Source organism: Mustelus asterias, chromosome 20, assembly GCF_964213995.1.
Source record: "Mustelus asterias chromosome 20, sMusAst1.hap1.1, whole genome shotgun sequence".
NCBI lineage: Eukaryota > Metazoa > Chordata > Chondrichthyes > Carcharhiniformes > Triakidae > Mustelus > Mustelus asterias.
This window is the reverse complement of record NC_135820.1, coordinates 55,547,812-55,570,282: the sequence shown is the minus strand read 5'-3', so window position 1 is coordinate 55,570,282 and position 22,471 is coordinate 55,547,812. Positions and strand designations below refer to the sequence as shown.

The 22,471-nt window shown below is 42.7% G+C and overlaps 1 protein-coding gene across 3 annotated transcripts in view; it reads right to left on the bottom strand.

The window, feature by feature from the left end:
- Positions 1-3,464: 3,464 nt before the first annotated feature.
- Positions 3,465-22,471, bottom strand: part of LOC144508546 (zinc finger protein 704-like) — a 112,172-nt gene continuing 93,165 nt past the window's right edge. For 2 of the 3 annotated variants that reach the window (XM_078236579.1, XM_078236577.1), the window contains exons 7-9: positions 18,234-18,338; positions 7,555-7,670; positions 3,465-6,081 (exon numbers count right to left, since the gene is read on the bottom strand). In XM_078236579.1, coding sequence (XP_078092705.1) covers positions 5,970-6,081; positions 7,555-7,670; positions 18,234-18,338 — 333 coding nt within the window. In that variant the 3' untranslated portion in view covers positions 3,465-5,969. The remainder of the gene's footprint in view (positions 6,082-7,554; positions 7,671-18,233; positions 18,339-22,471) is intronic. The other variant, XM_078236578.1, reaches the window with a different exon arrangement.

Below are 22,471 nucleotides of genomic sequence, written 5' to 3'. Positions count from 1 at the left end.
CACTTATGCTGGTCCTGGGCAATGGAAATGTTCCCGGTTTCCCACATGGAGCGCACCATGGCTTACCCCTTTAAATTAAACCTTTTGATTTTAAGCATCTTCCAATAATGTCAATTATTCTAGGTCCCTTCTTTCCTAGTCCTTATTACTACAGAATACAACCAATAAGAGATAAAAGTAGTAAATACTACCTGACTTTATCCACTACTTACCAATCAGCTTGTTCTCATGTAGCCTCTACTGCTGCAGCAGGATCACACTCTAAAGATTTGCTGAAATCTAGACTTTAAAAACCAAACCTTGTAGCATTTAACAAAAATTGTTTATATCTTCCTGAGAAGGTGATGGAAGCAGAGTCTTTGAATATTTTTAAGGCAGAGGTGGATGGGGCAAGGTGGTAGTAGGTTTTTGTGGGTAGTCAGGATGCAGATTTGAGGTATTGGAACAACTGTTAACTTGTCGAATGGCAGAACAGGCTGGGGGCTGAATGGTCTATCCTGCTCCTTGATCGTATGAATTGCTCATATTCTCTCAATCTTTTTGCTCTTAGCAGTGTCCTGCCTTGGGTCTTTTACCTGCGTTTTTAAATTTGGAAGTAAACACTCCTGCTGCTGCAGATTAGAAAATAAAGAGAGAAAACTTTATACCTCTTCCATATTATAAGTACTTGTAATGGGAGTTCTTGTGTGGAGAATTGCCCTAGATCATTTTGTTTCCAAGTTCACTGTGGCAACTGACTTAATGGAATTAATGAAAAATACTTGAGGTTCATCACCATGTCCAACTTCAACATCAATTATCTTTTCCTTTACAAGTAAACGGCTTTGGGTCAGATGGAGAAGCCTGATTATTATGAAGGCAGATATGCTTTTGAAAATCCTCATGTTTTCATCACCAAACAAACCTTCTCGATAACACAGGAAACCAGAAACCGCCGCACTGACTGAACTTGAGAATCACGGTGGTCAAAAAAAATAAGGTCGCATTGCTGCTGACACTATCCACTCCTTCTGACAATATCCACTCCTTATACTCCATTTCTTTCATATAATTTGTTACTATTTGATTCAAAATTTCTTACTAGTTTTAATTATTTAGTCGGGGAGAGTTCTTTAAGTACACTATTCAACAATACTTGTGATTAGTAAAGATGGGTACAGTGTAGTGCATCTGAGTGAATAAGACTGAAAAATGAATAAAAAGGACACCAACCCGACAAATGTTTTCACAATAATATGAGCAAGGTAAACTCTGATAATCAAATGAGTATTTTATCATGAATAGATTTTTATCTTTGGTATTCATCAAGAAAAACGATTTCCAATGTTACATTTTTCAGTTCAAAATATTGATTGTAATTCCCAACTTCTGCTTATGTTGCCAAGTGTAATACTAAAATAAGCCACAAAAAGGCACTCTTTCCAATTTGTTTCTTCCAGCGAGATGAAAATTCTTCAATCTCGATAAAACGATGGATGGGATTCTCCCAAAAAAATTCGAAGTGCCGAACCCATGTAAAAAAAACTGGAGTAAATCCCGCTGGTATTTTTCAAACAGGAGTTTGTGCACTGCAGAGAGTGCTAGCGTGATTCACGCGAAAAACCAGTGCACGGGGCCTATTCCTGCTGGAGAGGCCAGCAGCATAGCGCTGAGCGAGCCACTGCGCTTGCACCAATCTGTCAGCACCGAGATTGGCACATGCGCAGTAGCCTTGCACTGCCGGCCTCCCGATCGATGGCCAGCTCTGCATTGCTGTTCATACGACCCTCCCACGGCCCGATTGTTGGCCCCCTAAACATGTCTGGGCCATCCTTCTCCCCCCAGAGATATCAGTCCCAGGCCCAATAATTATATGTTAAACATATTAAAATGGTCGTTGGGGCCGGAAACCTGGCTGCTGGAGACACCGAGGCCATGGCGCCCAGCGGGAAACCCCTGAAATGGTACAAAAGCAGGTTGGGAGAATTGTCCCCTATATCTTTAAAATGTACCATTATTTCTTCAAGCTGGCAAAAGTAGAGCCTTGGAGAAAGATCCAATGTTTCACACATTTAAAAGAAAGTTGGAATGTTGCTGTATGGCTACCTCCTTTACTTGCTACCTCAACAGAAATTAACCTGTTTTTAAAATAAGCCAGAAAATAGCAAAGAATGTCAGATGAATTCAACAAGCATCACGGGTGGGATTTTCCAGCCACACTCTCCCCAAGACTGGCAAATCCTGCCCAAGGTCAACAGACCTATCCATGGTCCACATCCCACCCGCTACGATTCCTGTGGCGGGCGTGATGGGAAAATTCAACCCATAGTGTTGTGGTTTCATTATTATGGATATTTATCTTTAATGATAAAATGAAGCTCAAAATGCAAATAGTTAATTATTGCTTTAACTGTATACTGTACATCTGGCTGTCCTTAAAACAAAATCCTTGGATCTAAACTGCCGGGGGAGGTCGTGGAAGCAGATACGATAGTAACTTTTTAAAAAAAGGTCTTGACAAATACATGAATAGGATGGAAATAGAGGGATATGGTCTCTGGACAAATAGGGGGTTTTAGTTCAGACGGGCAGCATGGTCGGTGCAGGCTTGGAGGGCCGAAGGGCCTGTTCCTGTGCTGTAATTTTCTTCTTTAAATATTGAACTTTTGTAAAGTTTGCAAAATAGTTAGAATGTGGAGTTTGAAAACCATTAATATACTATGTTCCTAATCTGCTTGTGGCAGACACACGAGGTTTGATGTTGGGCTTATGTGGTTGTCGCTGGGCTGAGATTAGTAACTGCAGTTCAGGTTCCAGTTAGGCAATGTCTCTTTTACACTGCATGGCTTTAATGTAAATTGCCCTGACCAGAGGAAAGAACTGTGCATCCTCACTTCCATGTGCGCACACATAACTCAACTGTTAGCTGTTTGGGGTGGCACAGTGGTTAGCGCTGCTGCCTCACAGCGCCAGGGACCCAGGTTCGATTCCCAGCTTGGGTCACTGTCTGTGTGGATTTTGCACGTTCTCCCCATGTCTGTGTGGGTTTCCTCCCACGGTCTGAAAGATGTGGTTAGGTGCATTGACCCAAATAGGTGCCGGAGTGTGGCGACTAGGAGAATTTCACAGTAATTTCATTGCACGTTAATGTAAGTCTTACTTGTGACTAATAAACAAAAACTTTACTTAAAAGCAAGCATATGGAGTGTAAAAGGTGATTCATATGAATTCTTTAAGCTTACTTGGCTCCACGATAGATCGCACCTTTCAGCAGATCTTAACCACTCTGCTCTGGAGTCAGGAGTCAAATCAGGACTAAATTCAGAGTTATGTTGCCAGCTTTGTATTAATCCAAAGCAAAAATTACTTTCCCATGATGCTAACGTTGCTGTCAACACACCCCGACTAACAGGGTGAAGCCTCGTTGTCCATTAGTGTTGGTATTCATACCAGCGAGGTTTTAAAATGTATTCCAACTAAACAAGAACGGTTCTGAGGATCTTTATTTCTTGCATTTTTTAAAAAAATATGAAACCCAGCATTACATTGGCACGTAAACCTCAGCAGTAGGCATTGCTGGCCATGTAAGACATGGCACAGCATTACAGGTGTATGTACAGAAATAAGAGGTCCTTTCCATTCTGGTTAACTTAGTAATTATGTTCCTTTGTAAAACCATGAGGATTTTACACCCCCACTGAAAGACAGTATGGAAACAAATGCTGCACCTCTCCAACATTAATAAAAAGCACACTATACATATTATCATCCATAACTTTTTTCATACAAAAAGTGCATTTTCCCCAAAAGGATTATGATTTCTTCACCTGTTCAATGATTAAGTTCTGAAACCAAAGTTGGTACAACTGCTGGTAATACACATAGTCTTCAAAGCAGAAATAAAGTTCTCTCTTGGAATGTTTACTGCCACAATTATGTAATACGAAGTTTGGCAATAAAACAAGCTTTGTTGTGGGTTGAAGTTTCTTTTGCATAATGATAATGAAAATTAACCATTGATCATTTTTTTTTCCACGTATAAAGGAAAGAATTAATGTAATGAAAGCTGCAAGAGTTAACAGTTTACATTCATTTGCTTATGTCACCAGTTGTGGTCAGAGACCAGTTTAGAGCTATTTATGCAAGATCTATTTTACAGGTAAGCCCTTTTTTTTAAAAATCACAAAGAAAAAATCCAGTATATAATTAAAAATATTAGAGTCTCTGCTGTTCCATTTTACAGTTGTTATAAACATTTAAATCCTGAGAATTCAGCATATCATAATAAACTGTCCATGGAGAGACTTACTTTGGTATGTTATCGCTAAAATACTACAATATGAACACTGATAAAAACCCAAGAGATATGCCTGGTTTTCCTCTCTAACTATGGAAACAAATGGTTCATTAGAGCTGGATTTTGCAAGAATAATGGAGGAGCACAGGATGTCAGCACAACTTAAAAGGTATCTTCATATCTGAGCATTATAATTACTTTTAAAAAATCTGGTATACAAAGCAATATTTTCTTTGTACAGCGTTCAATCAACCTTTTTTTTTGGCAACATTCAGCATCACCCTGCCATCTACTTCAATACATTTAGACCCTTCAATAAGTGACTTACTCACTGGCCAGTGACTCCCTGGATGGAAAGAAATCTTAAACCCTGTATTTAATCAAACTGCTAAAAGTTTTAAAGCTGCCAGTTCCATTCACTTGTTAAAAAAATTGGCAGAAACTTATGCCTGAAGACCCAAGAGATAACTGGTGGCAAAAAATTGAATTGGATTTAGCTTAATATTCTGGTACTAAAAGAAGGTGCAGCATTCTCTATTGGTCACAGTAATTAACAGTAACCAATCAAGAAAACAAACAAAAAATAAATTGCAGTGGCGAAGCAGATAGTTATGCAACAGCTTAAAAGAAAAATATTGCAATGGGCAACCAGCACTGAAGAATTAACTAAACACTGTGAAAGGATGGTTCTCATACATTCATGAAAATGGATCTCAAGTACAAAACCATTTTCATCAGGTTTTTCTTCTCCTTTCTCAAAATACTCAACTAAAGCTATGCTACAAGTCTTATTTTACAGTGAAGAGACATTATTTACACCTCGCATACTTCCTCGCAACTACATCACGTTGCGCCCTTGGCAACCTCCATGTGTTTCTAGGGTTATTCATTGTGCAGTACAGCCTAGTGCAATTCAACGAGGTTTTCCCGTTGGCACTTCCTGAATTTTCAGGCAGGTCTGACCCTATTTTTAACTTCCAAATTGCTAGTCAAATTTTTATCACAAAAAACAGTTTTTTAAAAAAAACATATGACAGCAATATACAAGTGTTTTCACCAAAAAAAAACAATTAAAATTTGGTTAAAAGATATCCCCCCCCTCCTCCATACACTATCAAAAACCAAAACTGTAAAATTTACATTTTTTTTTTGAAATGCAGTAAAAGCAAAGCTTTACAGCAATAAATTCAATTTGCTTCCTTTTCTTTAAAAAACAAATCTGCATGTGTTTCCTGGAACAATACCGGTCTTATGAGGAACCAATGGTTCAGCAGTGGAATGAAGAGTCAATTCTTCTCCAAGATTAAAGATTATTTTAAAGGGGCTAAAATAAAATGAGACGAGAGGGTGAAGGGATAGCAGTCAAAAAGCCTGCCGTTTAGGAATTTAATCAAATTGGCAAAGATTTCATTATTTAAACAAAAACAGCAAAATTGCCAGCTGGTTTAAGTGCCATTAAAAACACAGCAAGTTCAAAGAAAACTGTAAAAGCAAAAACAGTTATCATACTTTAAAAGAATTAATTTTTTTGATTGCATTCACACATAATTACAAGTGCATCATCCAAACAGAATCATGCCATTAAGCATTCCCTGCTTTAAAGTATTTTGCCCTTTTCTTGTTACCATTGATTGTTCAGGAAACAGCATGCTGTCAAATCTTAGAGTGTACAAAATTCAGAAAGTGCCATATTTCAGTCAACAAACCGCTGGCAGGCCTTCTTCCAGCGACAGGCAGTGCACCACATATCCCTGTTCTCCATTCCGTAAACTTTTCGGCATTTCTTTCCCTCACCCCTAGGCTTCCTGAAAAGGAAAGACGTGTAAATTTGTGAAACGTGATTCTTTGAAACGTTTTTGCTCATACACATATTTAACTTCTTTAAGAGAAACCCAAGCCACCACACGTTCTTCTCTGGCTCAACTACCAGCAACACTTCAGAGAACGGTGGCACAGTGGTTAGCACTACTGCCTCTCAGCGCCAGGGACCCGGTTTCGATTCCGGGGCTTGGGTCACTGTCTGTCCGGTGTCTGCACATTCTCCCCGTGTCTGTGTGGGTTTCCTCCGGGTGCTCCGGTTTCCTCCCACAATCTGAAAGACATGCTGGTTCGGTGCATCAGCCATGCTAAATTCACCCTCGATGTACCCGAACAGGTGCCGGAGTGTGGCAACTGGGGGATTTTCACAGTAACTTCATTGCAGTGTTAATTTAAGCCTACTTGTGACACTAATAAATAAACTTTGATTGTTTGAGGCCTGGTCATTTGTATTTTATTCATTGGCTTCAAGCTCGTGGACAGTTTGAGCCTTTGGAAATTCCACGTACTCCAAGCCATCTCTTCCAAATCTTTTTAAGGTCACAGAGTATGATACTGAAACAAACATGATTGCAATACTTTCCACATGTAAGCATTAGCTTTGTAACTTATTAACGACACACTACAAAGCAAACTTCTCACTGTCCACCTTCCAGAGGGAGGCAATATTTCAAGCTAGTAAGTTTCTCAAATGGTCATGACAGGAGGTCTGCAAGTTTTCACTGCTACCAGACACTTGAATCTGTCATTAGTCATTATTGAATTATGAAGGGAACTGCAGGGGGGGTGACAAAATTATCCACTATCGGCAGGAGAAATGTTGATTCATTTGCTACCCTTGTTGAACAGTTAATTTATTGGCAGATGTAGTTCACGGACCTCTATTTAGAACTACAGCATTGTTTACACTGTGATCTTAATTAAATCCACATCTTACTTTAAAACCTGTGGAATATTTGAAGTGGAAAGAAGTGGAAGTAATGGCCTCCTTAAACATATACATTCAAGTGCTATAAATACGCAACACACAAGTATGCACAACAAATTTACAGGGCTACAGGGAAAGGTCAAGGGAGTGGGATAACTTGATTGCTCCTTCAAAGAGCTGGCACAGAAAAAACAAGGTGGGCTGAAAGGTCTCATTTTTCCCTGTACCATTCTATGATTCTGCGTCCATATTGGTTTTGTAAAGCACAGGGGGAGTTGCTCAATGATTAACGTCAACAACAAATACCAGTTAAAACCCATTCAAATAATTCACATTGATTTCCTTTTCCCTGGATAATAATGAAGTATTAGTGTAGCTTAAAATTTCTTCAAAAGGTTATTAGCTCAAAACTGATTTTAAAAATGACTTGTGCTACATACAGCAGGTTAATAGAATTTTTTTTTTTTTCCAGTCATTCAAATCAAATTCCTTACACCAAACTAAAATATGGAACATAAAATGAAGACAGTACCTTGTTCCTGTCCCTGGTTTAGAGGATGACACGAGAGAAGTATGTACCTTTAAGGATGGGTGAGAAATCTGTCGCTTCTCGACAATACTGATTGGACGAATTTGTGCTAACGGATCCTAAAGGTAATCAGGGATTCAAATCAGTTCCTAGTTTCCACAACATTACATCAAAAAGTACAAATAAAAGGCAAAACAACGCAAATTGGGAACAAAAACGCGAGAAGGAATAACCATCACCGAAATGATGACTTGCTCTTTCTATACAAATGTTAGCTAATCCGCACGGTATTCTGTTTTTGGTTCAAAAAGTACCATTTGATATTGATGGTTGTATGGAAGATCCATAATCTGGTTGCAACCCATATCTGAATCTTAAATTGGAATGCATCATGTGTCAATTAACATACCTTCTGCATTAGACATTCATTTCTCAGGTTTTCATAATCAAAAAAATGCCTTCTGCGTACATACGAACTAGGAGCAGGAGTAGGCCACTGGGTCCCTCAAGCCTGCTCCGCCATTCAGTAAGATCTTGGCTGATCTGCTTGGAACTTCGACGGCACGGTGACACAGTGGTTAGCACTGCTGCCTCACAGCAAACCTGGGTTCAATTCCGGCCTCGGGTGACTCTGTGGAGTTTGCACATTCTCCCCATGTCTGCGTGGGTTTCTTCCCGGTGCTCCGGTTTCCTCCCACATTCCAAAGATGTTCAGATGAGGTTGACTGGCTATGCTAAATTGTCCCTTAAATGTCAGGGGAATTAGTAGGGTAAATATTGCCCTCCTTCTGCACTGTAGGGATTCTATGATTTCCTGCCTATCCCCAATAACATTTCACCCCCTTGTTTATCAAGAATCTATCTAGCTCTGCCTTAAAAATATTCAAAGATTCTCTTTCACAAAAGGCAGTGGAAGCAGCATTACAGAGACTCAGGACCTCAAGAGAAAAAAAATTCTCCTCAACCTCAATCTTAAATGAGCAACTCAGAGTTCTAGATTCTCCAACAAGTCACTTCGAACCACTGATGGTTCCAAGGGTCAACTCAATTTAGTTTCATGTTATCTTAACTACTTGACAATCGCTACTTTAGATTCTTTCCAGCCTCATTACGGTGCTGGACCTGTTGGATAATTGGAGCTACAAACGTAATTTTATTTTCCTCTTCTGACATATCAGCTTGAATTTGCTAATTTGACAAACCTGACCCAGAAGCAGGCTCCTGCGTAATCTGAACCCACTAGCTGTGATACGCGTCAACTATTCTTTCAATTCCAGGGTCCACTTCATTCATATATTTTGGCTGAACTTCATCTATCAGAAATGCTTCATATTGGGATTTCAGGCAACCAGGGATAGGAAGCAATTAATATGCTGCTGGCAAAATTCAAAAGCCTTCCAGCATTTTAAAAGAGGCAAGCAGCATCATTAATCTCCAGAGAAAGATGGTCATAGTTTGCAGATTGGCCGTCAGTTCTTCAGGGGGATCAGAGCTCTCCAGATTCTCTGAAGGTGCAGCAGAAATACTCCTCAGGAAGACGAGGCGGAAAGGGCAACATTTAAGAGTCAGTGGCAAAAGACAGCCGCTCAGTGCCACCTCCACTATTCCAGCTCGACCAGGTGGTAGCTCAAGTTTAATGAACTTACAGGTCCAATGTGACAGAAATAACCAACACCATATACAAATTCACTGTAGTACTGAAGAAGCTCGCAAGCTGTACCTGGAGTTCAGTCACGGGATCTACAAGAAGCTCGGAAAATTTCCACAAGAAGTTGACATGACCTGCAGCTCACACTACATTAAAATGCTTTAATAGTTTATTGATGTAGCGAAGCTTCCATGTGCCCCAGAGCACATCATTCATTTGGATATGTTCATTCACAATCTTTCCATTCATGTGATACATAGAATGTTATTGCTGCCTGCATCTTGCACCATCCCCTTTGTGGTTGCTGGCGTCTGGCTTTACTGCAGGGTACAGGAATAAAGAGGTCGTTCTCAATTTCTCTTTTGGCGTCGAGTCAGGCTTCATAACATACTTTGGGGTTTCTGATCCCTACCCTAACAGAAGACAGAGGATTAGATTATGTAATCCTTCGGTTGGGAGGGAGTGAACAAGCCCAAAGCAAAGGAGGGTGCACTGCAGAATTATGATACATGGTTCCGCAAATGTTCAACCTCTTACCCCCAGTGAATGAAGGGGGCAACAAATCCTGAGGACAGAAGCCAGATAACCTTCAAGAAACGTATTTATATCATGTTTCTTGTAAGGGATGTGTTTAAAATTCAGCTCCTTTTACACAATGCTGATTTTTCTGCACCAGACAGCTCACCTGCTGAGAATGCAGATGAAAGACTGATCTTCGCTATTGATAGGTTTGTTTTAATCTGGGTAAATGTATTTTGTCCCCCCCCCCCCCACCACCACCACCACCACCACCACCACCACCACCCCCCCCCCCCCCACCACAAGGGTTTCAGGGGAGGGTTTTGATTAGGTTGATTGACAGAGACAGCCGTGTGTTAATGGGCGGAGCTAAACCTGTAGGGAAAAATCAAGAGCAGTTTTTCTGTCTGGTTTTGAAAGAAGCAAGAGGTCTCTTTGTTCCGCTCTCTGCTGTATGAGACCTGCTAGGAGAAATGTGTCTCTCTCCCTCCAGAGGTGTTCTGGAGACTCGAGGACTGGCAATCCACGTTCCAGCATGCAAGCCTGTGCGTTGCTAACTGATTTTGAAGAGGGAGTTTAAGCCTATAAGAGGAATATTTCTTGAATAGGAACTAATAGGAGATAGATTAGCAGTTAAGAATTTGTATCATGTCATGTTTAAGTATTTTAATTTGTAAAAGTTAAGTATTGTTGATAGAATTACACTTGGAGTAAAACACCACATCTTCACACTAACGCCAAAATAAAAAGAACTTTTGGCATCAAGTCAAGCTTCATAACATACTTTGGGGTTTCTGATCCGTACCCTAACAGAAGGCAGAGGATTAGATTATGTAATCCTTTGGTTGAAGAACCTGGGGACCACTTCATAAGTCTGTGCTTTAAAATAAATGCAGGAAAAGCATAAAAGAATAGAAGCTATGTCAAAAAAAGTGTATTTCAGGTAACAACTTGGGTCTTAGCATCTAGCAACAGCACAACAAGGACATTATTGGAGGACCACTTTACAACTTTGTTGTCCACCATGGGTATTCGAGCTACATATGCAGTCAGATCCCCAGAACAGAGGCTTTAAAGGAAAGCTGTAACTCTTTCACCAATGTTCAAACTGCTGTCCAAAAAAGACTGAGTTGCCAGTTTGTGAAGAGCTGTACTTTCTGGCAAGAATTGGAGATGGGTTTGTATGAGCAACACAAAAAGATCCCTAACCTCTTTAGGATCATCATGCATTCTTTATGACAGAACACTTCCATGCTGAGTGCCTAAGACACTTCCAGTGCCTAAGACTATTAGATGGAAGGAGTGAATACAAAGGGAAGTGCAATCTCTTGGGGTAGCAACAAATATGTCCTCTGCTCAACCCATCGGAAAGTTGGATGAATGATAGAAAGCGTGCAGGGCCTGTTTTCTCATGGAATATCCCAATAGGTACAGCTTGCAGCAGATCTTTGATCATTAGATTGAAGCCAAACCAGTCACCAGCAGTCAGATGCAGCACAATATCAGCCGTAGCGTGTATGGGCGAAGTAATCTTGCAGCAATTAGTGTACGTTAGTGGTGGCTAAGTGAAGCTTCTGCAGTCACACAGAAGTCCTGCACTTAGATAGCACCTTTCATGACCACTAGATGTCTCAACATGCTTTACAACCAATGAAGTATTTCTGAAGTGAAATAAGAACATAAGAAATAGGAGCAGGAGTAGGCCACCTAGCCCCTCGAGCCTGCCCCGCCATTCAATAAGATCATGGCTGATCTGAAGTGGATCAGTTCCACTTACCCGCCTGATCCCTATAACCCCTAATTCCCTTACCGATCAGCAATCCATCTATCCGTGATTTAAACATATTCAACGAGGTAGCCTCCGCCACTTCAGTGGGCAGAGAATTCCAGAGATTCACCACCCTCTGAGAGAAGAAGTTCCTCCTCAACTCTGTCCTAAACTGACCCCCTTTTATTTTGAGGCTGTGCCCTCTAGTTCTAGCTTCCTTTCTAAGTGGAAAGAATCTCTCCACCTCTACCCTATCCAGCCCCTTCATTATCTTATAGGTCTCTATAAGATCCCCCCTCAGCCTTCTAAATTCCAACGAGTACAAACCCAATCTGCTCAGTCTCTCCTCATAATCAACACCCCTCATCTCTGGTATCAACCTGGTGAACCTTCTCTGCACTCCATCCAAGGCCAATATATCCTTCCGCAAATAAGGGGACCAATACTGCACACAGTATTCCAGCTGCAGCCTCACCAATGCCCTGTACAGATGCAGCAAGACATCTCTGCTTTTATATTCTATTCCCCTTGCGATATAGGCCAACATCCCATTTGCCTTCTTGATCACCTGCAGACTGGGATTTTGCGTCTCATGCACAAGGACCCCCCAGGTCCCTTTGCACAGTAGCATGTTGCAATTTTTTTCCATTTAGATAATAATCCAATTTGCTATTATTTCCTCCAAAGTGAATCACCTCGCATTTGTCAACGTTATACTCCATCTGCCAGATCCTCGCCCACTCATTCAGCCTGCCCAAATCTCTCTGCAGACCTTCTACGCCCTCCACACGATTCACTTTTCCACTTATCTTTGTGTCGTCTGCAAACTTTGTTACCCTGCACTCAGTCCCCTCCTCCAGATCGTCTATATAAATGGTAAATAGTTGAGGCCCCAGTACCGATCCCTGCGGCACGCCACTAGTTACCATCTGCCAACCAGAAAAGCACCCATTTATTCCGACTCTCTGCTTCCTGTCGGATAGCCAATCCCCAATCCACGCTAACACCCTACCCCCAACTCCGTGAGACCCAATCTTCTTCAGCAACCTTTTGTGAGGCACCTTATCAAACGTCTTTTGGAAATCCAAAAACACCGCATCCACCGGTTCCCCTCCGTCAACCGCACTAGTCACATCTTCAAAAAAATCCAACAAGTTCGTCAAGCACGACTTTCCCCTCATGAATCCATGCTGTTCTAACGTAGGTATTGTTTGATCAGCTGGGCATTCCTAGGTTACTGTCCCCGCTCTTTCAAAAGCTGGACACTTCCTATGGGAAACCAACTTTTGTTGGATCCTCAAACTTTTTTTTTCTCATCGTAAATCATGTCAGCATAGCTCAGTAATACCAACTGTATCTCCGAATTATGACTTGGGTTCATGTCTCACGTTGGAATTTTAATCAGAGAATCTGGCCTGACAAATCAGTGCAGCACTTGACTAGACAGATGGCCTTGGTTTATTTAAATGGACATAAAGATTCAGTAGAATTATTCAAAAAGTAGGGAAATCCATCCAGTGTTCAGGCCAACATTTATCCATCAACGAATATCACCAAAATAACTTAACTGATAAGTTTCCTTTGCTGTGGTACTTTGCTGAATGCAACGCTACAGCCATGCTTCCCTATATACTATTGACTACACTTCAGAAGTAATTCAATGGTTAAGAATTCGTGAAAGGCACTATAATAAACACAAGATTTTAAAATGATTAAAGCAAGTTATTGGCAGAAAGAAATGTAAATATGGACGATTATCCAGAAAACCTAAGTGAGGCATGAAGGTAAATGGAGAGGATACATAAATATCCAAAAATCAACAAAAGAAGAAACTACTTCCGCTTTTCAAGAGTTTTGTTTCAGCAGATCTGAACCTGGTAATCCTGTGAGCCAAGTTATTATCAATAAGGCTTCTGCTATAGGCAAAGGTGTGCCTAAATACATGAATGTCAATATGGGCCCTTTTATATGAAATTGGAGAAAGAAAAACATAATTGTTTTTCTTTCTCCGACATTTAAAGTTGATACGGCTGATTTCGTGCTGCTTCAAAGGATCTTGCAAAGTCAAGCCTTCGAACATTTTGACAAGAGGCAGAAACAGCCCGTAGATGGTAGTTGGGGCAGCACAATGGTTAGCACTGCTGCCTCACAAAGAACAGTACAGCACAGGAAACAGGCCCTTCGGCCCTCCAAGCCTGTGCCGCTCCTTGGTCCAACTAGACCAATCGTTTGTATCCCTCCATTCCCAGGCTGCTCATGTGACTATCCAGGTAAGTCTTAAACTATGTCAGCGTGCCTGTCTCCACCACCCTACTTGGCAGCGCATTCCAGGCCCCCACCACCCTCTGTGTAAAAAACATCCCTCTAATATCTGAGTTACACTTCGCCCCTCTCACCTTGAGCCCGTGACCCCTCGTGAACGTCACTTCTGATCTGGGAAAAAGCTTCCCACCGTTCACCCTATCTATCCCCTTCATAATCTTGTACACCTCTATTAGATCTCCCCTCATTCTCCGTCTTTCCAGGGAGAACAACCCCAGTTTACCCACTCTCTCCTCATAGCTAAGACCCTCCATACCAGGCAACATCCTGGTAAACCTTCTCTGCACTCTCTCTAACGCCTCCACGTCCTTCTGGTAGTGCGGCGACCAGAACTGGACGCAGTACTCCAAATGTGGCCTAACCAGCGTTCTATACAGCTGCATCATCAGACTCCAGCTTTTATACTCTATACCCCGTCCTATAAAGGCAAGCATACCATATGCCTTCTTCACCACCTTCTCCACCTGTGTTGCCACCTTCAAGGATTTGTGGACTTGCACACCTAGGTCCCTCTGTGTTTCTATACTCCTGATGACTCTGCCATTTATTGTATAACTCCTCCCTACATTTCTTCCAAAATGCATCACTTCGCATTTCTCCGGATTAAACTCCATCTGCCACCTCTCCGCCCAATTTTCCAGCCTATCTATATCCTGCTGTATTGCCCGACAATGCTCTTCACTATCCGCAAGTCCAGCCATCTTCGTGTCATCCGCAAACTTGCTGATTACACCAGTTACACCTTCTTCCAAATCATTTATATATATCACAAATAGCAGAGGTCCCAGTACAGAGCCCTGCGGAACACCACTGGTCACAGACCTCCAGCCGGAAAACGACCCTTCGACCACTACCCTCTGTCTCCTATGGCCAAGCCAGTTCTCCACCCATCTAGCCACTTCTCCTTGTATCCCATGAGCCTTAACCTTCTTAACCAACCTGCCATGTGGGACTTTGTCAAATGCCTTACTGAAATCCATACAGACGACATCCATGGCCCTTCCTTCATCAACCGTTCTTGTCACTTCCTCAAAAAACTCCACCAAATTTGTAAGGCACGACCTCCCTCTTACAAAACCATGCTGTCTGTCACTAATGAGATTGTTCCGTTCTAAATGCACATACATCCTGTCTCTAAGAATCCTCTCCAACAACTTCCCTACCACGGATGTCAAGCTCACCGGCCTATAATTTCCTGGGTTATCCCTGCTACCCTTCTTAAACAACGGGACCACATTCGCTATCCTCCAATCCTCAGGGACCTCACCCGTGTCCAAAGAAGCGACAAAGATTTCCGTCAGAGGCCCAGCAATTTCATCTCTCGTCTCCCTGAGCAGTCGAGGATAGATGCCATCAGGCCCTGGGGCTTTGTCAGTTTTAATGTTCCCTAAAAAACCTAACACTTCCTCTCTTGTAATGGAGATTTTCTCTAATCCGAGACACTCCCGGTTAACACGCCCCTCTCCTTCGTGAATACCGATGCAAAGTATTCATTTAGGATCTCCCCTATTCCCTTGGATTCTAAGCATAATTCCCCTCCTTTGTCCCTGAGAGGTCCGATTTTCTCCCTGACAACTCTTTTGTTCCTAACGTATGAATAGAATCCTTAGGATTCTCCTTAATCCTGCCTGCCAAGAACATCTCGTGACCTCTTTTTGCCCTTCTAACTCCCCGTTTGAGTTCTTTCCTACTCTCTCTGTATTCCTCCAGAGCTTCATCTGTTTTCTGTTGCCTGGACTTAACGTACGCCTCCCTTTTCATTTTAATCAGATCCTCAATTTCCCTGGTTATCCACGGCTCTCGAATCCTACCTTTCCTATCTTTCCTTTTTACAGGCACATGCCTATCCTGCAGCCCTATCAATAGTTCCTTAAAAGACTCCCACATGCCAGACGCGGACTTACCCTCGAACATCCTCTCCCAATCAACATCCACCAATTCCTGCCTAATCCGGCTATAGTTAGCCTTCCCCCAATTTAGCACCCTGCCGGTAGGACAGCACTCATCCTTGTCCATTACTATCCTAAAGTTAACAGAGTTGTGGTCACTATTTGCCACATGTTCCCCTACCGAAACTTTGACGACCTGACCGGGCTCATTTCCCAGAACTAGGTCCAGTATAGCCCCCTCTCTAGTCGGGCTATCTACATACTGTTCCAAAGAACCTTCCAGTACGCATTTTACAAATTCCTCCCCGTTCGGACCCCCAGCTCTAAGCACTTTCCAGTCTGTGCCAGGGAAATTAAAGTCCCCCACTACAACAACCCTATTTTTTCTGCACCTATCCAGAATCTCCTGACATATCCTTTCCTCCACTTCCCGTGGGCTGTTGGGTGGTCTGTAGTACACCCCCAGCATAGTGACTGCACCCTTCCTGTTTCGGAGTTCCACCCACAGCGACTCAGTATATGACCCCTCTAAGTTGTCTACCCTCTGCACCGCGGTAATATGCTCCTTAACTAATATCGCTACTCCCCCACCTTTTTTAGCCCCTCCTCTGTCTCGCCCTTACCCCGGAATATTCAGCTGCCAGTCCTGTCTTTCTTTTAACCAAGTTTCCGTCACCGCAACCACATCCAAATTCCGCATAAGCATTAAGGCCCTAAGTTCGTCTGTTTTACCCGTTACGCTCCTCGCATTGAAGCAGATGCACTCCAGACCTCCAGGCCCACTCAGGTCATCCTCCTCCAGAGTGCTCTTCTTAGCTAGCCTTGCCCTGGCCCCCAGCTCAACCCCAGCCTCAGTATTTACTGACCTACTGTTTTGTTCCCCACCCCCCGCCACACTAGTTTAAATCCTGCCGAAACACTCTCGCAAAACTCCCAGCCAGGATATTTGCTCCCTTCCAGTTAAGGTGTAACCCATCCTTTCTGTACAGTTGCCATCCTGACTTGAAGATTTCCCAGTTATCTATGAATTTAAAACCCTCCCTCTTGCACCAGTCCTTCAGCCACGCGTTCAACTGTAGAATCTCCCTGTTCCGAGCCTCACTTGCACTAGACACCGGGAGCAGTCCAGAGATTGCTACCCTGGAGGCCTTACTTTTTAGCCTCGCACCCAACTCCCTGAATTTCTCTCATATGACCCGTTTGACTACCTTCCTTTTTAATTATGCTTACTACCCTCTCGGAGACATCCAGTACCCCGGCACCAGGGAGGCAGACTACCATCCTGGATTCTCGTTCACTCCCACAGAACCGCCTGTCCGTGCCTCTAACCATTGCGTCCCCCACAACTATCGCTCTCCTAAACCCCTTCTTTCCCTTCCGGACCCCTGACCCTGTCTCCGTGGAGGCGATCTGGTCCTCGTGGCTTACCCCTCACAGTGCCAGAGACCCGGGTTCAATTCCTGCCTCGGGTGACTGTCCGTGTGGAGTTTGCACGGGTTTTCTCTGGGTGCTCCGATTTCCTCCCACTGTCCAAAGATGTGCAGATTAGGTGAATAAGCCATGATTAATTGCCCTTTAGTGTCAGGGGGATTAGCGGGGTAAATATGAGAGGTTGCAGGGATAGGGCCTGGGTGGGATTATTGTCGGTGCAGGCTCGATGGGCCAAATGGCCTCCTTCTGCACTGTAGGGATTCTATGATTTACAGATATGAGTGAGGTCTAAAACCAATGCCAAAAATGACGCAATGGTTTACAACCTTGGAATTGTCCTAGCTGGAAATCTGAGTTACACTGAAGGTATGTAAAAAGAAATGAAAAAACCCAACATTTTGGGTTTGGAGGTCTGAAATAGGGTAAGAAGTCTCACAACACCAGGTTAAAGTCCAACAGGTTTATTTGGTAGCAAAAGCCACTAGCTTTTGGAGCGCTGCTCCTTCGTCAGGTAAGTGGGAGTTCTGTTCACAAACAGCGCATATAAAGACACAAACTCAAATTACAAAATAATGGTTGGAATGCGAGTCTTTACAGGTAATGAAGTCTTAAAGGTACAGACAATGTGAGTGGAGAGAGCGATAAGCACAGGTTAAAGAGATGTGTACTGTCTCCAGCCGGGACAGTTAGTGAGATTTTGCAAGCCCAGGCAAGTCATGGGGGTTACAGATAGTGTGACATGAACCCAAGATCCCGGTTGAGGCTCGCATTCCAACCATTATTTCGTGAATTGAGTTTGTGTCTTTATATGTCCTGTTTGTGAACAGAACTCCCACTTAGCTGACGAAGGAGCAGCGCTCCGAAAGCTAGTGGCTTTTGCTACCAAATAAACCTGTTGGACTTCAACCCGGTGTTGTGAGACTTTTTACTGTGTTTACCCCAGTCCAACGCCGGCATCTCCACATCAGGTCTGAAATAGGAACAGAAAGTATTGGAAAAACACAGCAGGTCTGGCATGATCTGAGGAGAGAGACAGAGTTAAAATTCGGAGTCCAATATGACTTTTCTTTGGAACTGTTCAAAAACAAGAATGCAAAATGCTCACCTGTGAACCTTTAAAAATTATAGGTGGCGACTGCAATGATATGCTGAACCCAGTACCATTTGGCATGAATTTTGATGATACAGGGATACTCATAGGGGCTGTGGCCTGTAAAATAAGGAAATTTAACTCTTTACTCTCAAGTCTTTAATGATAACAAAAGAATAGGCTGTGTTCCATATAGCATCTCAATGGGTTGGAGACATGGATATGTAGAACTGAAAAGGTCTCAAAGTTACAAAAAAAATTTATACCCTGTCATAATCTCTCAAATCTCTTCACAACATACTATTCAACTCTCTTCTGAATTTGCTGATGGTATCTATCTGGCTTTGAAAAATTCTTTCACAGGGTGTAAATGTCACTAGCTAGACCAGCATTGTTATTGCCTATCCCGCACTGCCCTTCAGAAAGTGGTGGTGTGCTGTGTTCTTGAACTGCTGCAGTCCATGTGGTGCAGGTACATCATACAGAGTGCTGTCTGGGAGGGAGTTCCAAGATTTTGATCCAGCAACAATGAAGAAACAGCAATGGAGTTCCAAATCAGGATGGTGCATGGCTTGAGGGGGAATTTGCAGATGGTGATGTTCCCATGTATCAGCTGCCCTTTTCCTTCTTGGGGATAGGAGTTATGGGTTTGGAAGGTGCTGTTGAATGAGTCTTGACAAATTGCTGCAGTGCATCTTGTAGATGTAGACACACTGCTGCTTCAGTGGTGCAGACAGTGAATGTTGGAGGTGGTGGATGGGATGCCAATCAAGCAGGCTGTTTTGTCCTGGATAGTGTTGCACTTCTTGAGTAGTGTTGGAGTTGCATCCATCCAGACAAGTGGAGAGCATTCCATCACACTCCTGACTTGTGCCATGTATTTGGTAGACAGGTCTTGGGGAGTTAGATGGTGAGTTACATGCCACAGAATTCCCAGCCTCTGGCTTGTTCTTGTAATCACAGTGATTATATGGCTGGTTCAGTTCAATTTCTGGTCAATGGCAACTCCCAAGATGTTGACAGTGGAAGATTTAGTGATGGTAATATTATTGAATGTCATGGGGAGGTGGTTGGGTTTTCTCTTGTTGGAGATGGTCATTGGCTGGTACTTGTGTGGCACAAATATTACTTGCGACTTATCAGCCCAAGTCTGAATGCTGTCCAGGTCTTGCTGCATATGGACATAGAACGGTACAGCACAATACAGGCCCTTCGGCCCTCGATGTTGTGCCGAGCTTTGTCCGAAACCAAGATCAAGCTATCCCACACCCTATCATTCTGGTGTGCTCCATGTGCCTATCCAATAACCGCTTGAAAGTTCCTAAAGTGTCCGACTCCACTATCACAGCAGGCAGTTCATTCCACACCCCAATCACTCTCTGAATAAAGAGCCTACCTCGGACATCCCTCCTATATCTCCCACCATGAACCTTATAGTTATGCCCCCTAGTAACAACTACATCCACCCGAGGAAATAGTCTCTGAACGTCCATTCTATCTATCCCCCTCATCATCTTAAAAACCTCTATTAAGTCACCTCTCATCCTCCTCCGCTCTAAAGGGAAAAGTCCTAGCTCCCTCAACCTTTCCTCAAGACCTACCCTCCAAACCAGGCAGCATCCTGGTAAATCTCTGCACTCTCTCCAAGCTTCCACATCCTTCTTATAGTGAGGTGACCAGAACTGCACACAATATTCCAAATGTGGTCTCACCAAAGTCCTGTACAGTTGCAGCATAACGGCTCAAACTCAAACCCCCTGTTAATAAACGCTAACACACTATAGGCCTTCTTCACGGCTCTATCCACTTGAGTGGCAACCTTCAGAGATCTGTGGATATGAACCCCAAGATCTCTCTGTTCCTCCACATTCCTCAGAACCCTGCCATTGACCCTATAATCCGCATTCAAATTTGTTCTACCAAAATGAATCACCTCGCACTTATCAGGGTTAAACTCCATCTGCCATTTTCGGCCCAGCTCTGCATCCTATCAATGTCTCTTTGCAGCCTACAACAGCCCTCCACCTCATCCACTACTCCACCAATCTTGGTGTCATCAGCAAAGTGGACATGGACTACTTCAGTATTTGAGGTATCTTGAATGATACTGATAATAGTAAAACCATCAGCTAACATCCCCACCTCTGACAGTATGATGGAAGGTCATTGATGAATTAGCTGAAAATGGTTGGGCCTAGGACACTACCCTAAGGAACTCCTGCAGTAGATGCAGTAGCCACAGCAATGTGGTTGACTCCCAAATGCCCTCTGAAATGGAAGGCAGTTAGTGATGGGCAATAAATGCTGATTCAGCCAATTAAAAAAAATCCTTTCCAAACCAGGATGCCCCATCCTGTTAACATGGTGATCAGAATAGTACACCACAATATTGCTCTCAAGACCAAATTGGTGCAATCTTGCTATTAACACCCATCTAAAAAAAAACTTATGTTTTATCCCTTTGGTACTGCATCCAAATATCTCACCTGCCTTTAAAAAAAAATTGTGGTGGCACATTGCACTGATATCCACCACAACTCCTGACTTCCCTCTTTCATATCCTGTGCTCTTAATATCATTCGTCTTATATTCCCCCTTCCTTAGTCTCACCACCCTATCTTGATCCATACTATGATGATCAGAGGCATGTTGCAGGTACATGGAAACATTGTGAGCCAGTAAGCAAAGTATAGAGAAATACTACTTTACAGAGGGAGAGGGAGAGAGAGAGATTGATTCCTGGCTGCCCAGCAGTGACAGCCAGGGAACGCTTAACACAAATACTTAATATGAACTGATACGAAGTTGTTTACGAGAGTAGAAAGCTGCAAGTTTAAACCCCAAAATTTCTTGCCACTCAAACGATCAGCCTCCGGCAAGACCTTTGCCTGTTCAGTGTTTGGGCAGTTTACGTAACAGAACCGAGTCATCTAATTTCAAAATTGATCACATGCAGCTGTTTTGAATGTAAATAATCCAGGTACATGAATTTTGAAGATCCAAATAAATTTCAAAGTTTGAAGTGGAATTCAATTTCAGAAATGGTCACCATCACTGCCAGCTAATAGTCGAACACTACCAGCAGAAAACAAAAGAATAAAGGCTTGTATTTATATACAGTCTTTTACGACTTCAGGACATCCCAAGCACCTTACAACTACTTCTGAAGTACAGACAAAGTGGTGGAAACGTTCAGCGGACCAGGCAGCATTAGACCTGCTGGGTACTTCCATCACTTTCTGTTTAGGGTTTAGTTAGTTCAGCACTCACCATATTTTGCCCAAGCACCTTTGAAAGGTAGTGTAATAAGGCCTCGGAGATGGAAGTCCCTTCACCAGAATTCCTTTATTTACAAGATCAAGCAACATTATACAGAGTGCTCTCAGTATGTAGTCTACATCCGGAGTGCCAGAGGAACTGACACTCCTGTTTATGTACAGAGCATGGGGCTCCCTGCTTGGACCATTCATTTGGCCCTTAATCGAGGAGTTCATATTCAGGAAGGCCAACCTCAATTGCGTAGTTACTGTTGTAGTTAGCGTAGGGATGCAGAACAGCACAATCTACCAACAATAAAACTTCCAGCTCAGCCAGCTAATCACTACTCTCAACTTAATCAGCCATTTCTTTTCCCTTTGAACTTTGGCCATTTTCTGCACTTTGGGCTTTCACCCAGATTTTTTGAGAATAAAATAGGGTAGATTGGGACATCGAGAAAGAAAGAAACTGGTTTAAACAAGAAATAAGAATTTCACTGTGATATCTGTAGATATTTCTGCAAAGATTTTTTTTTGGAGTTTTTTTTATGTACCCAAAATTAAGATGTTAATGATATAAAGTTGAGTCCCTACAATCATGTTGTGGAATAAGACCATAAAACATAGGAGCAGAATTAGGCCACTCGGCCCATTGAGTCTGCTCCGCCATTCATGGCTGATATTTATCTCATCCCTATTCTCCTGCCTTTTCCCCATAACCTCAACCCCCTTATTAATCAAGAACCTATCTATCTCTGTCTTAAAGACACTCAATGACCTGGCCTCCGCAGCCTTCTGTGGCAAAGAGTTCCACAGATTCAGCACTCTTACTGGTGTATGATTGTTTAAAGCACGTTTAAAATTTTGCCCCTCTGCTAATTTACTAATTTGTTTTCTATACGTTAGTGACAACACTAAAATAGCAGCTGAAGGAACTTCAGATGAACGTGTTGACTGATTGGATGTCAAGGCCAAAATAAGCAATGGGGCAAGACA